This window comes from Rattus norvegicus, chromosome 10, assembly GCF_036323735.1.
Source record: "Rattus norvegicus strain BN/NHsdMcwi chromosome 10, GRCr8, whole genome shotgun sequence".
NCBI classification, from domain to species: Eukaryota; Metazoa; Chordata; class Mammalia; order Rodentia; family Muridae; genus Rattus; species Rattus norvegicus.
Window position 1 is genome coordinate 86,805,967 of NC_086028.1, and position 17,404 is coordinate 86,823,370.

Here is a 17,404-nt window from a genome sequence, read left to right on the forward strand (position 1 = left end):
ACAAAGAAAAAGCCCTCACATCTTAAAATTAAAAATGTCTTAAGCTTAAGGTAACTGAGTGAATTGATCACTGCATTAAAAAGTGACTGGTCAGGCTGGAGAGATGGCTTCAGTAGTTGACAGCACTGGCTGTTCTTCCAGAGCACCCAAGTTCAATTCCCAGCATCCACATGGCAGCTCACGGCTGTCTATAACTCCAAGATCTGACACCCTCACACAAACACACATGCAGGTAAAACACCAGTGCACATAAAAAAATAAATAATTTTTAAAAGGATTGCTATAGGACTACACGAGATGACTCATGGAGTCCATTCCCCAGTACTCACAAGGTGGGAGGAGAGATAGGAATGAACGTTCTCCATGACTTTGGGATCCAGTCAACTCCCTACTTCCAAGTGAATTTTTTTTTTCGGAGCTGAAGACCGAACCCAGGGCCTTGTGCTTGCTAGGCAAGCGCTCTACCACTGAGCTAAATCCCCAGCCCCTCAAGTGAATTACGAAGACTCCCAGGACTGGTTTGTCTTAGTGTCTGTGATCACTGACCTCAGGAATGCCTTCTATGTCCTCTTTCCTACCTGGAGTTGTCCCCTCATCTATCTGTACACACATTTGTCCCCTGCACACACGTGTACACACATAGATGAAAACCATTTTAAATACATCTTTTTAAAATGATTTTTAAAAATATTTTTATGGGGCTGGAGAGGTGGCTCAGTGGTTAAGAGCACTGACTGCTCTTCCAGAGGGCCTGAGTTCAAATCCCAGCAACCACATGGTGGCTCACAACCATCTGTAATGGGTTCTGATTCCCTCTTCTGGTGTCTGAAGAGAGTGATGATGTACTCACATACATAAAATAATCAAAATCTTTTCAAAAAATACTTTTAAATTTTTTAAAAATTTCATGTGCATTGGTGGTTTTTGCTGCATGTGTATCTGTGTAAAGCTGTCGGATCCTCTGGAACTGGGTCAGTTACTGACATTTATCAGTTGCCAGGTGGGTACTGGAAACTGACCCCAGGTCCTCTTGAAGACCAGCCAGCACTCTTAACCACTGAGCCATCTCTCCAACCCAATGAAAAAACATTTTTAATAATTGTTTTTCTTGCCCTAAGAAGTATAAAAATCAATATTGGAGACACTGTTGGCTTCCTTCACAAACCAGAGGTGGACCCCAGATCCTCATGAACTTGATGAAAGGCCAAGAGAGTGAGGGTTTCCAGGACAACAAAATCCAGTGATGCTCATTTTGTATGTTTTAAACTAATAACTTAAAACATCACTCTCCACAGTAGCAAACTTCCCTTTGTCTCCAAACAAATACAATTGCAGGCTTGAAAAAGCAGACGCCCTTGCAGGAGCCACAGTTGAAACAGACTCTGCCCTGAGCCTCTGGCCTGGCTTCGAGGACCAGGAAGGAGGTCACCCCTTAGCACTGTCAAGCCGTGTGCCCAAGTTAATAATTTGCTCCGCCAATGGCCGATCAGGCTGTTTTTGTGTGCCTGTTTTGCTATTTTACGTAAATCACCCTGAACATGTTTGCATCAACCTACTGATGATGCACCTTTGATCAATAGATTTTAGACAAAAGTGTTTTTTTGAGTCCAAAGATCAGGGCTAGGTTGACCTACAGACTGAATCCAGGGCATATAAAATGGGCAAGGCACAGACTGATAGCAGAGGAACCAGGGCCAGCCAGGCTGGACTCACTGCACGGGCTCTGCTGGCAGCTTCCTGAGGTACCAAGGAGGAAGGATGGAGGAAAGAATGAACGTGCTCCACGACTTTGGGATCCAGTCGACTCGCTACCTCCAAGTGAATTACGAAGACTCCCAGGACTGGTTTGTCTTGGTGTCTGTGATCGCTGACCTCAGGAACGCCTTCTATGTCCTCTTTCCCATCTGGTTCCACATTCAAGAGACTGTGGGCATCAATCTCCTCTGGGTGGCAGTGGTTGGAGACTGGTTCAACCTCGTCTTTAAGTGGTAAGAATCATCCAGAGGGCTGACGGGTAGAGAAAGAGGCTGCGTCCTCTGTAGAAAGACTGTCCTTTAGCAGAAGTACCCCCACACTGTTCACTGAGCTACAGGTCAGTCCTATTGGCTTGAGAGTCTCTACAGAAAGAATAGAGGTCGTGAGAATCCCACCAGTGCCTGGAAACGGGGGAAAGTCTATTTTGTCAGACCCGAGGGATGGAAAGACAGCTGAATTTAATGAAAAGTCTGAGCATAGGTTTTACGCCAGATTATTTGACTTTATTTAATATAGAGTTAGGGTCTTGTGTAGCCCAGGCTGGTCTCATACAATGCAAGAGACAGTGACCTTGAATTGACCTTAAATTCCTCTCGTCTGGACCTCCTGATTGCTGGAATTACAGGTGTGTGCTCCCACATATAATTTAGCATGCTGAGTATTGAACCTGGAGGCTTGGAGCATGATAGCAAGGACTGTCCCATGGGGCTACATCCCAGTCCCTGAGCACAGGTTTTAAAGAAACCCTTTTTTTTTTTCCTTTTTTTCAGAGCTGGGGACCGAACCCAGGGCCTTGCGTTTGCTAGGCAAGCGCTCTACCACTGAGCTAAATCCCCAACTCCTAAAAAAACCCTTTTATTACTATTTTATTGCTATTTCTATGGGTGCCATAGAAACTGAGGTGGAAAAGAAGCAGGGAGGGTGTGTGAGGAGGAGGGAAGTGATCCCTCACCTTGTGGTTAGGTGATGAGAAGTGATCCAGACAGCCAGGACTTTCCAACTGGTGAATTACACAAGCTCATTGAGCTTCTGTTTTAGACTTTGGTTCTTTCCAGAATCTTAATAATCCAATCATCATTTATTGAGCAACTACTATGTGCCAGGCACACACACACACACTCTCATTCTCTCTCTCTCTCTCTCTCTCTCTCTCTCTCTCTCTCTCTGTGTGTGTGTGTGTGTGTGTGTGTGTATTTGCACATGTTCATGTGTGTACACGTATGTGCCTGTGTTTGTAGAGGGTGGAGCAGTCATTCCTCAGAAACTTTTTGAGACAAGGTCTCTGATTGGACTGGAGCTCCTGAGTAGATTAGGCCAAACAAACCCTGGAGATCTACCTGCCTGTGTCCCCATAGCTATATGCCACCACGCCCAGGATTTCTTTTGATAGGATGGGGATGGAATTTAGGTTTCCCTGTTTCATAGCAGACACTTTACCTACTGATCCATTACCCAGTCCCCGATTCCTGGATTTGTTTGTGGAGTTTGTTTGTTTGAAGACAGAATCTCACTATGTAGCCCTGGCTGTCCTGAAATTTACTGTGTAGACCAGGCTAGCTTCAAACTCACAGAGATCTGCCTGCTTCTGGGATTGAGGATGAACACCACCAAGCCTGGGTTTTGCTTGTGCTTTTTAAGATGGGGGTGGGGTGGGGGTGGGGTATCTTCTCATTCTGTAGCCCAGTCTGGCCTGGATCTGATTAAATAGTCCTGTCTGGTCTCGACTCATGCCTTTTCTCAAGTGCTAGGATTCCAAGTGTGAGCCACCATACCTAGCATGTATGCTTTTAAGTTCTAGATCCCCTTTAGCTCAGTGGTAGAGCGCTTACCTAGGAAGCGCAAGGCCCTGGGTTCGGTCTCCAGCTCCGAAAAAAAAGAACCAAAAAAAAAAAAAAAGTTCTAGATCCCCAGCCTGTATACACTCTTTGTTATTCTTTCTTTTTTTTTTTTTTTTTTTTTTTTTGGTTCTTTTTTTCGGAGCTGGGGACCGAACCCAGGGCCTTGTGCTTCCTAGGTAAGCACTCTACCACTGAGCTAAATCCCCAGCCCCTATTCTTTCTAATAAGACAAGGTCTCTTACTGTGCAACCTAGACTAGCTTCCAGTGTGTAATCCTCAAGCTTTAGACGCCAGAGGCCTAGGATTAGAGGTGTGGACAGCTGTACCCAGTTCCCGGGCACTTTCGTTTTGTTTTTGTTTTTGAGTCAAGGACTCAGGTAACACGAGTTGGCCTGAAACTCAGAAAGCAGCTGATAATCACTGTGAATTTTCAACCCTCTTTCATCAGTCACAGACTAGGATTACAGGTGTGTTCCTTCCTGCCAGGTGTGTGTGTGTGTGTGTGTGTGTGTGTGTGTGTGTGTGTGTGTGTGCCCATGAACACGCATGCATACTCATACATGCATATGGATGTCAGAGGACAGCCTATAGGCGTCTATTCGCTCTTTCCATCATGTGTGTCTCAAAACTAAGAACTCAGGTCATCAGCTTTGTGGGCAAGCACCTTTACCTGTTGAGCCATCTTGCTGGCCCGACCCCTCCAGTTCTCATATTCTTTGGTCATAAGTAGTAAAAGTCCTTTAGAGAAGAACAAATGGGGTTTGAGATTGAAATCTAAGGCCTCACACATACTAACCATGTGATTGATATACCACTGAGCTGTGCCCCTGGCCCTCTTTTAATTTCTTTGTTATGAAGTGGGTTCTTAGGGTTGAGGGTGTGGCTCAGTCAATGTCTTATAAGCCCAAGGACCTGAGTTCTTGAACCACTGGGCATGATGGCACACATTGGTAACCCCTAATATTGGTAAGGTGATCACCAGTGGGTCCCTGGAGCTAAGCTAGTCTGATTAGTCAAAAGGGGCAAATGTCCTTTCTGAGGTCGTCCTCTGGCCTCCACACCACTTCTACATTACATGGGGGTGGGGGTTGGGAGGGACAGGATCTAGGCTAGTCTCAAGTGATCCTTCTGTGTCAGCCTCCCAAATGGTTAAGAGCACCACTGCAGGGGCTGGGGATTTAGCTCAGTGGTAGAGCGCTTACCTAGGAAGCGCAAGGCCCTGGGTTCGGTCCCCAGCTCCGAAAAAAAGAACCAAAAAAAAAAAAAAAAAAAAAAAAGCACCACTGCACCTAATTTCTGAAGCCATATGTCTATGTTTGAGTAGATAATATATCCATTGACCTGTTCAAATTTCAGAAATCATCTACCTATCATAATACATAGTGTCCCAGACCTCTCCAGGGCACCTCCAAAGGCAATAAGCACTCAAGCTTCTTTCTCTCCTTTGAAAGCGTAGGCTTCTGGTAAAATCATGCACTGGCTCACTCCAGACATTGACTCTGCTCTCTGCAGGATTCTTTTTGGACAGCGCCCGTATTGGTGGGTCCTGGACACTGACTATTACAGCAACAGCTCCGTGCCTCTGATAAAACAGTTCCCCGTCACCTGTGAGACTGGACCAGGTGAGCATCCCAGCCCTCACTGAGGTGGGGTAGACAATGCTCTTCATAGTCTCAAGCTAACATCCCTTGTGGGTCGGCGTTGACCTTGAAGACAGCCCTCTGGCTTGAGGACAGCCATTGCTTCCTTCTGTTGTCACAGTCAATCTGTCTCCCATGTGACACAAGTCTACCTTAGATCACGGCACCTGAGCCTTGCCTTGCTAGTTTGGAAAGCTAAGTGATGCCTCCAGGATTAAAGTCTGAGAGGGGCAATGGTATACTCACGGGCAATGGCGGGTCAGAGTAACTGAGCCAGAGCCTTGTATCCAGAGAGGGGATAGTGGTTGACAGAAGCCTGAGGCCTTGATTGTCCCTCCTAGCAGCCTGGTCCAGTGAACAAGTTCCTCTAAGTGGACTGTCCCAAACCCAATGCTACTTAAGTTGTTTTCTTTTTAACGGATTTATTTAATTTGTATATATGAGTACACTGTCACTGTCTTCAGACACACCGGAAGATGGCATCAGATCCCATTACAGATGGTTGTGAGCCACCATGTGGTTGCTGGGATTTGAACTCAGGACCTCTGGAAGAGCAGTCAGTGCTCTTAACCTCTGAGCCATCTCTCCAGTCTCTACCTTCAGCTTTTGTCTTATTTTCGAAAGTTTGTTTCTTTGTTTGAGGGATGTCCTCACCTAGGCCAGACTGGTCCTAAACACAGTATGCAATTGAAGATGACCTTGAACTTCTGATCCTCCTTCCTCCATGACAAATTAGTGAAGCAAAATATCAGAAGATTGCTGGCATCCACGTGGCATCTCACAGCTGTCTACAACTCCAGTTTCAGGAGATCTAATCCTTCTATGAATACTGCATACATGTAGGGAAAACACACATACACACGATTTTTTTAAATAGGAGAGGAGAGGAAAAGAGAGGAAAAAATGTGGGGTGGGGGGGGTGGGGGAGATCGCTCAACGCCCTCCAGAGCCACAATTGTTCAGGGAAGGAATGTGCTCACAAGCAGATGAAGGCCAGTTGAGACTAAACCTCACACGACTCCCTAAGACTGCCCAAACTAGAGATGTCTCTTCAAAAATTGCCCTGAAGGGGTTGAGGATTTAGCTCAGTGGTTAGCAAGCTCAAGGCCCTGGGTTCAGTCCTCAGCTCAAAAAAAAAAAAAAAAATTGCCCTGAACAGGTCGAGGGGACCAGCCTTTATAGCATAATACAGACCAGTCATGGGAAACAGCCTATATTTAAGTACAGAGTATATAACATTGACCAAGATGACTGTCTTCGGCCCAAAGACATGCCCATAAAAGGCTAAGAGTTAGGGACCACCTACAACTACACTCTTAGCAGCTGGAAAACTATCGTTCCATTCAGGAGTGGGGTGTGGATGGCGGCAGGAGTGGGGTGTGGATGGCGGGGCTCGGGAACAGGAAGCGACTGGAAATTGGTTGGCGTAGGTTGAAAAATTGAAATCTGAGTCAAGACATGAAGAGGCCAGGGAGCTGACCAGAGGACCTTTGGGAGAAGAGCATGCCTGATACATTTAGGGGCCAGAGCAGAGAGAGAAGGGAAATATAGGGGAGCTGAGGGTGGACAGATCAGTAATAATTTGCACCCGCAGTGTCCTGATTCCTATGTAATCTGCAGACCATCCGTAAGCTCAAGAGCAATGGAGGACCTCTCTGTTTTTGCTGAGCACAGCACTCCCACAGCCCTGCACAACTCTTGGCACACAGTGTGACTTTAACTTGTTAAACAGTTGAACTCAGATAAGGGAATGGATAGTGAGGTGGGCGGCTAGATGGAAGGAAGGATGGGTGGGTGGGCTGATGGGCGGGTGAGTGAGACCTTGACAGTCTCTCAGATCAACATCTTTCCATCTTTAGTCCATTCATCTCTTTTTTTTTTTAAGATTTATTCATTTATTATATATAAGTACACTGTAGCTGTCTTCAGACACACCAGAAGAGGGCATCGGATCTCTTTACAGATGGCTGTGAGCCACCATGTGGTTGCTGGGAATTGAACTCAGGACCTCTGGAAGAGCAGTCAGTGCTCTTAACTGCCGAGCCATCTCTCCAGCCCCCTCTTTTTTTTTTTAATGTATTTATTTATTATATATAAGTACACTGTAGATGTCTTCAGACACACCAGAAGAGGGCATCAGATCTCATTAGAGATGGGTGCTGGGATTTGAACTCAGGACCTCTAGAAGAGCAATCAGTACTCTTAACCACTGAGCCATCTCTCCAGCCCTAATCCATTCATCTCTTTTCTGCCATTTAGGGAGTCCCTCGGGCCATGCCATGGGCACAGCAGGTGTATACTACGTTATGGTTACTTCTACTCTCGCTATCTTTCGTGGAAAGAAAAAGTCAACGTATGGATTCCGGTAAGAACTCACCACTGGGGTTGGGGGTGAGCAGGAAGCTGAATGCTCTGTAGCTGACCCAGAGGGGTTCTTCCCACCTCGCCAGATCACACTAAGAGGTGTTGCATTTCTGCTTTGAGTTAACATCACCGGATGCTTAAGCCAGAAGGGATCCACTAAGGTAGCCCTTGTTTTAGACAAAGAAATAAAGCTCACCACCGTGAACAGAAATTCTAAAGATTGTCTAGAGCAGCGGTTCTCAACCTGTGGGATGAGACTCCTTTGGGGTCACATATGAGATATATTGCACATCAGATATTTATATTATAGTCATAACAGTAGCAAAATTACAGTTATGGAATAGCAATAAAATAATTTTATGGTTGGGGGTCACTACAACACGAACCGTATTAAAGGGTCACAGCATTAGGTGGGTTAAGAACCACCACTCTGGAGAGTGGTGGGCATAGATTAAATTAAGTATATCATTCACTCATTCATGGGTTTAGTTCTGGGTATTGAACCTGAGGCTTTGTGCGTGTTGTATGACTAGTGATATGTTTATAAAAAGATAAAGAGAGGATATGTCCTGGGTTTCAGCACTAATGTTGTGTTAATAAACACAGAATAAAGGGGGGATTATGTTCTATGGGGGTCTGGGAGAAGGGGGTGCCTCAGCAGGTCCACGCTGAGACATCCCTTCCCCCTGAGGGACCAGCCACACGATGGTATAGTAGAGAATAGAGTTTATTCATGGCATGGGGAGAGGGGTTAAGAGAGTAGTAGGGGCAGAGAAAGAGAGAAAGAAGGAGAGAAGGAGAGTAGAGGAGTAGAGGCCGGCCATGAACATGTGGAAAGAAGGGGGAGGGGAATGGGGAGAGAAGGGACAAAGGGGGAAGAGGGTAAGAGCAAAAGAGCAAGAGCAAGAGAGTGAGGAGGGGGCAAGCAGCCCCTTCTATAGCATCAGGCATAACCTGGCTGTTGCCAGGTAACTGTGGGGGTGGAGCTTAGACAGAACGCTAACAACCAGTCTATCACAAAGCTATGTGTCTAGCATTAGAAAAAAAAAAGTCCAGTTCTGTAGCATCCTGGAGTCACCTCATAAAGGTTAAATAAATAGACACAAGTTGTTCCTTATGTGGGGATCCAAGGTATGAAGACGCAGAGTAAATCCTCAGTTATCAAACGGAAAAAGATGGGCAGCTAAGATGCATATAAAGGGGAGCTAGGGGGTTGGGGATTTAGGTCAGTGGTAGAGCGCTTGCCTAGCAAGCGCAAGGCCCTGGGTTCGGTTCCCAGCTCCGAAAAAAAAGAAAAGAAAGAAAAAGAAACTTTAAAAGCAGAAGAAAAAAAAGAACCTCAGGACCGGAGAGATGACTCAGTCAGTAAGATACTCGCTCGGCAGTCCTCATACAGGTGAAGGAGAAAACCATCCCCACGATGGTCCTCTAGCTTTCGTGCCTGTGCTGTGCACATGTGTATGCATCCCACACCCACTGTGGCAGAGAAGCATGGGAGAAAGAACAGCTGAGAGGTCACATGCTAAACACAAGCACCGAACAGAGAGCAGACTCAGACACACAGGCACACACACAAACACACACACACACACACACACACACACACACACACACAGAATCTCTCTCTCTCTCTCTCTCTCTCACACACACACACACACACACACACACACACACACACACACACACACGTCTTTAAACCTTTAAACTCTGGAAACTTGCCAAGACCACACCTCCTAATCTGTCCCAAATAGGATCACTAACTGGGGAGAGACCAAGTATTCAAATACCCAGGAATGGGGGTGAGGGGAAGAGAGGAATCTCATTCAAAACAGGACAAACACCATGCATTTTTGAGCTTTTCAGTAAGGTTTCCAATTCCTAAAAAATTCCTCTGATGGAGCCTCAGCCAGGCTCCACCACTCCCACCAGGACTGTTTGCTTTGCCAAAGGATCCCCATCTGGGTTCTGGAGTGGCTGCCTATTGTCTTGCAGGTGCTTGAATGTCGTCTTGTGGTTGGGATACTGGGCTGTGCAGCTGAACGTCTGTCTGTCCCGGATCTACCTTGCGGCTCACTTTCCCCATCAGGTGGTGGCTGGAGTCTTGTCAGGTATCAGCAGCTCCTATTTCTTCCCCACCCACTTCCTACTTCCTCTGTGTCTTCCTTGCATGGCCTCCTGCTGTCAACCTTTCAGTAGTTTCAGAGTCAAAGGCGGGTGGCTGGGAGGCTAAGGGCGAGGTTTTGTCTGTCAGTCAGCGTGAGGACCTGGTTTGTAGGTTTACCTGAATTTGACTCCCAGCACCCACATAAAAAAGCATCCACAGCAGAGACTGCCTGTATTCCCAGGGGAGGCAGAGACAGGAGAGTCCCCAGAGTTTATGAACAAGCCAGCCCTAGACTAATTGGTGAGCCCCAGGTCTCAGTGACGGATGATACAGACAGAGATATGGATACAGTTCAGATATAGATACTTACCTGAAGCTGACCTCTGGCTCTGCATGCACTCCTGCATGCGCGCGTGTGCACAGACACACAGACACACAGACACACACACACACAGACACACACACACACACACACACACACACACTTTGAAATTAGTAGTTTCCACAGCATGCCCAGAGCTGTACAGCTGAAGTGTCCAGCTAAACTCACCCAACCGAGTTTATTTAAAGTCTCCAAGCATCTTACAGTCTGTGCTTCCTCTCTGATCTTCAATTTGAACCGGCTCTCAGTTCCTTTTCAGAGAATCTACCAAATGCCCAGTGCCTTGGGGAGAGCTCATTATGGAAACACATTCATTTGCAGACCTAACATGTCTGCAGCTGGCGTTCCCTCATAGAGAGAACATTTTGTGCATTTGCTATTCCGGAGATCCAGTTAGGACGAGAAAGAAAAGATTTAGGTTAAGCATTGAAAAGAGACCAGCAAAGAAACCCAATGTCTAGGTGTAGGGCTGGGGCGAGGGGTAGATCAATTGCAAGCCTGAGGATCTGAGTTCGATCCCTGGAACCCACATGGCAGAAAAGAACCCACCCCATGTAATTGTCCTCCGACTCCCACATGTGTGCCGTGGCACGTGTGCCCACACACAATGTACACACAAAGACAGAACATGTGTAAATAAATAAATAAATAAATAAAAATGCCTAGTGTGTGAGCATATATGCTTAGAGAAGCTATGTCACACGACAAATTTGGGGATGCTCTGGTTAGAAAGAATAACATCATCGACAGTGTGGCAAACTTACTAGCTTCTGTGGAAGGAACCAAGAGAGCAATGGGTGGTGTTAAAGGAGATCTGGTCTGATGGCTCAGCAGGTTACCACATTTGCTACCAAGCCTGACAACCTGAGTCTGAGCCTCAGACCCACATGACAGAAGGAACCAACTCCTGTCACTTGCCCTTTGACCTCTACACAGGTGCCATGTCACATGTGTGCCCACCCACACAGAGACATACTTACATACCCATATCCACTAAGTATATAGATGTGGTGGAAATTTAAATAAATAGGATAAGTCCGTTCAGTGGGGTCTGCCCCTCTCCCCACCCCCAGTATATGCAAGATGAAACAGGACCCAACACACACAACAGGAAAATTAAACTCGGTGGGAAGATGCATGTGATAGGAATGCAAGATGAAACAGGACCCAACACACACAACAGGAAAATTAAACTCGGTGGGAAGATGCATGTGATAGGATTCTCCCATCTGAAAGACTCCTCCACTTTGCTGTGTGATTTAGGCTCATCTGTGGAACGATGGCAGGTTACCCGTAGCCACCCCTATTCCTCACCGTTCTTTCTCCCACACAGGCATTGCTGTGGCTGAAACTTTCAGCCACATCCGGGGCATCTACAATGCCAGCCTCCAGAGGTACTGTCTCATCACCTTCTTCCTGTTTGGTTTCGCACTTGGATTTTACCTGCTGCTAAAGGGGCTAGGGGTGGACCTCCTGTGGACTTTGGAGAAGGCCAAGAGATGGTGTGAGCGCCCCGAGTGGGTCCACCTTGACACTACACCCTTTGCCAGCCTCTTCAAAAACCTGGGGACCCTCTTGGGGTTGGGGCTGGCCCTCAACTCCAGCATGTACCGCAAGAGCTGCAAAGGAGAACTGCGCAAGTCGCTCCCATTCCGTTTGGCCTGCATCGTGGCCTCCTTGGGCCTGCTGCATCTCTTTGACTCGCTGAAGCCCCCGTCCCAGATTGAGTCGATCTTCTACATCTTGTCTTTCTGCAAGAGTGCGACCGTCCCCTTTGCATCTGTCAGTCTTATCCCCTACTGCCTAGCCCGGCTCCTGGGACAGACACACAAGAAGTCTTTGTAAAGCGTTAAGTCTCTGACACAAGTCAGCGGCCGTGCAAAGGACTAGGAGCAACCCAAGCCTTGTGCAACCCAGTGTGGGGCCAGAGGTGTTCACAGCCACCCTGGTAGCCCTGTCTTTCTTTGCCATCGTAACCAAAAAGGTGAATTTTTAAAAGCTAACAGGGCTGTTTGAGGAAAGCGTGAATGCTGGAAGATGTTTCCCTGATGAATCACTTCCGGTCTCCTGTCCGACACAGAAGAGAAAGCCCAGACTAGAGATCCTGACAGAATGCTCTCACTGTGCAGAATCCTCCAGGCCGAGGGTAAAAGAAAAGAGCGTTGTGCATTTGCTAGGAAGAGAAGGAAGGATCGGGAGGAGGGGGAGTGTTTGGTGGATTGAGCAAACCATATGCAAGCCATGTCTACCCGGCTTCAGTTATGCCTGGGTCTTTAGATATGTAGGACACTCTCAATAATGATAGACCAGCCCGTGTAATGAGTAGCCAGTTAGAGGCGATCATTCTGCTCCCAGATTTTTCTCTACTGTACATGAAAGTCACACCGTGTGCTTGTATTCCTGAATGGTAATGGTGACTGTCACTCAGGAACCACCACCTTCTCTGTCACACCACAGCTTTGTCCTCCTCGGCCCAGGTCTGCGTGCCATAGGACTCATCACTGCTTCCCTGACCACGCTGCTGGACCCTGCATTGCTGAACCCCATGCTGCTGGACCCTGTGGTGTACGGTGGGCAATTGTTTGCTGGTGCTTTTGTAGGGTTAAGTTAAACTCTGAGATCTTGGGCAAAACGGCAAGGGGAGAGTCAGGATTCCTCTCTCCAAAGGTCACTCCGAAGTTACTTTTGATTCCTGGAGCAGAAATGACTCCTTCCTCTAGCCCAAGCCAGCCAAGAACTCATTCTTAGAGGCAAAGCAGCCCAAGCCCGACTGTGCCTGTCCTCCAGCCTGGGCTGGTTTGCAGAGTGTGTCTTCAAGAAGAAAAAATGGTAAAGCTATTTATTCAAAATGCTTTGTTTTTTGCTATGAATGATGCCTGTGTTTCCACCCACGCCAAGCACTTTGTTCCTATTGTCTTTGATAAGAAAACTACATGTGTGCAGTATTTTATTAAAACGACATTTTATTTAAGAATGGAATCTTGTTTATTACTCTATTCTACTTCGTTTTTATCATTTTTCTTTTTTTGCTTTGTGTGTCTGGGCTATTTCATCTGTACATATGTCTGTGCACCACGTGTGCGAGCCTGGTGCTTGCCGATTCCAGATCTCCTGGGACTGGAGTTACAGCTGTTGTGAACTGCCGTGTGGGTGCTGGGAACTGAACCCAGATCCTTAAAACATATGTAAGAATACCAGGCATGCGGGGCTGGGGATTTAGCTCAGTGGTAGAGCACTTGCCTAGCAAGTGCAAGGCCCTGGGTTCGGTCCCCAGCTCCGAAAAAAAGAAAAAAAAAAAAAAAAAGAATACCAGGCATGGTAGCGCATATTTGTAATACCAGCAATAGTGAGACAGGAGAGGGAGACAGGTTGTACCTGAGCCTAGCTTCTGAGGTGATGTTCCAGGCCAGTGAGAGATCCTGTCTTAAAAGGTGGAAGGTGTTAAGAAACAACAGATGAGGACACACACATGCACACACACACACACACACACACACACACACACACACACACACACACACACAGGTTGGGGAGGGCGGAAAAGAGCTTTATCACAAGCTAGCTAATTGGGGCTTAGAGGACCATTCTCCTGGGAGCCTGGGTTAAGGGCAATTTATATAGGAAGTAGTGATTGCAGACTGGTGGGCAGACAGCTGGAGACTTGTATTTAAATAACCAACCCAGGGTTGGGGATTTGTCTCAGTGGTAGAGCGCTTGCCTAGCAAGCACAAGGCCCTGGGTTCGATCCCCAGCTCCGAAAAAAAGAATAGAAAAAAAAAAACCAAAACAAAACAAAAAAACAACCCAGGTGCTTTTTCTCAACCTGTAATTCCCAACACCTTTGGGGGCTGCATATCAGACTTTTCATTACAACTCATAACAGTAGCAAACTTACAGTTATGAAGTAGTAATGAAAAAATTTTATGGTTTCCGGGTCACCACAACATGAGGGGCTGTATGAAAGGAGTGAAGCATTGGGAAGGTTGAGAACCCCTATTTTAATCCCTGCCGCTCAAGAGGCTGAAGCAGGAGGATTGCTAATTCCAGATCGACCCCAGCTGCAGAGCAAACTCAAGGCCAGGCTGAACGACTTAATGAGACTCTGTCTCAGGGAGAGACGGCTCAGTTGTCAAAGTGCTCGCCCTGCACGCATAGTGGCCAGAGTTCAGTCTTAGCATCCAGGTAAAAGCCAGCGGCAGCGGCACAGGACTGTAGTCCCTTAAATGGGGAAGTGGAGACAAGAGGATCCCTGTGGCTTGCTGGCTCTCAGGTCCAAAGGAAACTGCATCTCCCCAGATTCTAAAGGGAAGAAGAGACCAATGCCTATCTGTGGTGCTTGTGACCACACCAAAGTGTATGTCCTCTTCCGGGCTCCCTCAGCATCACAGGTACATGTTTCACATCTCAAAACCCATGCTAGCACCCCAGCCCTTCTCACCTCCTCCCCTACCCTGAATTCTCTCCAGCTCTCGGGCTCCCCTCCCTACGGTACTCACCCTCCTTAAAACCTGGCAATGCTGGCTATGTTTACTTTCTGTCTCCCTTCTCCCTTCCGCTCTCCCATGGATTCTCATGATCTCCCCCTGTCTACTAGGTCTCCTTTCTCTGCTCTCTCACAGTCTTCCCCCCCCCACCCCCGTCTGTCTTTTGCTCTCTGTCTTCCTCCTCTCTGCTCTCTCACAGTCTCCTTCCCTCCCTCCCTCCCTCCCTGTTCTGTGAGGGCAACTGTTATGTTTTAAGTTTAAGTTATTGTGCTTGGAAGATCTAGAAAACAAAAATATCTCGAACTGGTAAGGTTTCCTTTCCCAGGGACAGAGGACTTTCTGGAATGCTGGGAGCTGCTGTTCGTGGAGGATAACAGGCTGGCCATGTGTTTTCACTTTTGTAAACAAGCTTGGTTGCCCCAGCTGCACAGGATGTGCTTGATCACACGTGGAGGAAGGAGGAACATGGGCAGGGGGTGTGTCAGGCTGTATGCTTGCTTGCTCCCCATTAAATGAAAGCAGGAAGTCCACAGCCTTATGGGTTCTGCTGTTATACATACAGAACTAATGATTCGAAACCAATCTCTGGGAATCCCAGGTATGGACTTTGCCAGTGTCTATTGTCCTGGTCAGAATTCAATAAAACTTGCTTCAAATTTGGTTAAATAAATGCGGCAGTGGTCTGATTCTCTCCAGGTGGGATTAACAGTTCGTTGTCATGCCCCCACCCCACCCCCATCTCTCTACTCCTGCTTCTCTCTCTCATGGTCAGGTTCAGTGTGCTGGCCATGCTCAGCCAACTTCTCTGCTCTGGAAGAGTCCAGATGCCTCTGAATGTTCTCTCTCTCTCTCTCTCTCTCTCTCTCTCTCTCTCTCTCTCTCTGTGTGTGTGTGTGTGTGTGTGTGTGTGTGTGTGTGTGTGTCTGACTCTGTCTCTCTCTGTGTGTCTGTCTCTGTGTGTCTGTCTCTCTGTCTCTGTCTTTCTCACTCTCATCTACAATAAAACCCTCCCTCCTTTAACCAAGTCATGGAGTGATCATGCCATCAGTTTATACATTGGCTACCCAGTCTGAGTTTGGTAAACTCCAGATTCAATGAGAGACCGTACCTCAAAAAATAGGGTGGAGAGTAAGTGACGAAAACAGCCAGCTCTGACCACACACATACACACACTTTGGGAATGTAGCTCAGTGTCTAGAGTGTTTCGTGTAGGCCCTAGGTTCATCCCCCTAATACCAAAGGCAGTGAAGGTAGGATTTTTTCTTTGTTTTTATTTCCTGAAACTATTCTTGCTCCTATTTTCCCATGTGCAGCTCCTGACGTGTTATGCAATCAACAGGCTAGGGCAGGGTGTGGGGTCCACCTGAAGGCTCTCTTGCTGATCTCTAAAGTCACCGTAACAATTACTGGGAAAGACAAGGGTCAGGAGAGGTTAAATGGGCAGACAGACTACACTCTGGCCTCAGTGCTGAGCTTCAGGCCAAGTGGCCAAGACAGCACACTGGTTACCAGACCACAGGTCAGCAGGCATTGCTCTGGGATTACATTGCAATTTGGAGGAGCAAAGTCACTGCTAAGTGAAGCAATTGCATGCAAGTTGGGAGCAGGGGTTGAGGAGGAGAAGTAGGACAAGACAAGTTACCCGCTGTTAGCAAGGGTTGGGGTTATAGGTACAAAAGAAGCCCAAGGAACCTCGAGGCACCCAGGAATTTTCAAAGAAACTACTTCGAGCTTCTGCTAAGCAATGAATTTCATCCTGGTTCATAACCCCACCTCCAAAGCCTCACCCGTTCCCTCTTCACCATAGCCCTACAGTATATGAGGCAAGAGCTGATTGATTGCCCCAGACTCTTGGGAATGTGTTTATTTCAGGGAGGGTGAGCGTTCAGACCGATCTTGAGAGTTTCAGCAGTGGCCTAAGCCTGGCAAAGACTCTAATGGGCCCACACAGGAAGAAGGGTATCAGTTGTCATCTAACTGAAGCCCACAACTCGGGTCGGGGGCCATGCTCGGTGCCCCAAACTCCGGTTCTTTGCCAAAGGATTCTAACCAAATGGAAAGGATTTACCCTTCCAGTTGGGCTACTGATAAGCACCCCACTAACAAAAACACTCGTTCGTTTGCTGTATGAGTTCTCGCTCCAGTTTACGCCATCCATGTTATAGTAATTATTTAATCTCAGTCAGGGGTTTCTACCCCACCTTTGATCACTCAGTTCTCAGATAAGACACACAACCTTTATATGAATAATAAGCCTTAAAGCACTAGAGCTGGGCAGATATCAACCCTCTATGCTGTTATGTCTACTTCCTGTCAATAACACTGAGATATGACTTGCCATGTTCCACCTGGGCTGCTCTTACTCCAACTGACCAGCCCTCACGACCAGTTCTCACCATCCCTTACCCCATGGCGTCTTCCTCTCTCTCCATTCCTCTTCTCCCCATTCATAGTCCTGCCTCAGTCCCCCCAGCCTGGGAACCGAAACCCCACCTATCTCTCTTCTGCCCAGCTATAAGCTGTTGGCATCTTTATTCAAACAATAGTTTTGAATCAAGGAGCAAGGTCACATAGCATCCCTTGGTGTAGTGAGGAGGAAACAAGATCTTGGGAACCAGGGGTTGGGGATTTAGCTCAGTAGTAGAGCGCTTGCCTAGCAAGCACAAGGCCCTGGCTGGGTTCAGTCCCCAGCTCCGAAAAAAAGAAAAAAAGTATCTTGGGGACCAGTATTTAGCATTACAGTACATAGCAACAGTCCAAACCTCAACACATCATCCTCTCATGGGCAGTTACTATCGCTTAACCTCACATTACCTGTGCTTAAACACAGAGGGGCT

The 17,404-nt window shown here is 47.2% G+C and overlaps 1 protein-coding gene across 1 annotated transcript; it reads left to right on the forward strand.

Annotated features, from left to right (window-relative positions):
* The first annotated feature begins 1,692 nt into the window (after positions 1–1,692).
* On the forward strand, positions 1,693–13,057 carry G6pc1 (glucose-6-phosphatase catalytic subunit 1). The gene is made up of 5 exons (NM_013098.2): positions 1,693–1,988; positions 5,106–5,215; positions 7,493–7,598; positions 9,590–9,705; positions 11,417–13,057. The coding sequence occupies exons 1-5, from the start codon at positions 1,759–1,761 to the stop codon at positions 11,926–11,928; spliced, it is 1,074 nt and encodes a 357-aa protein (NP_037230.2). The 5' UTR covers positions 1,693–1,758; the 3' UTR covers positions 11,929–13,057.
* The last annotated feature ends 4,347 nt before the right edge of the window (positions 13,058–17,404 follow it).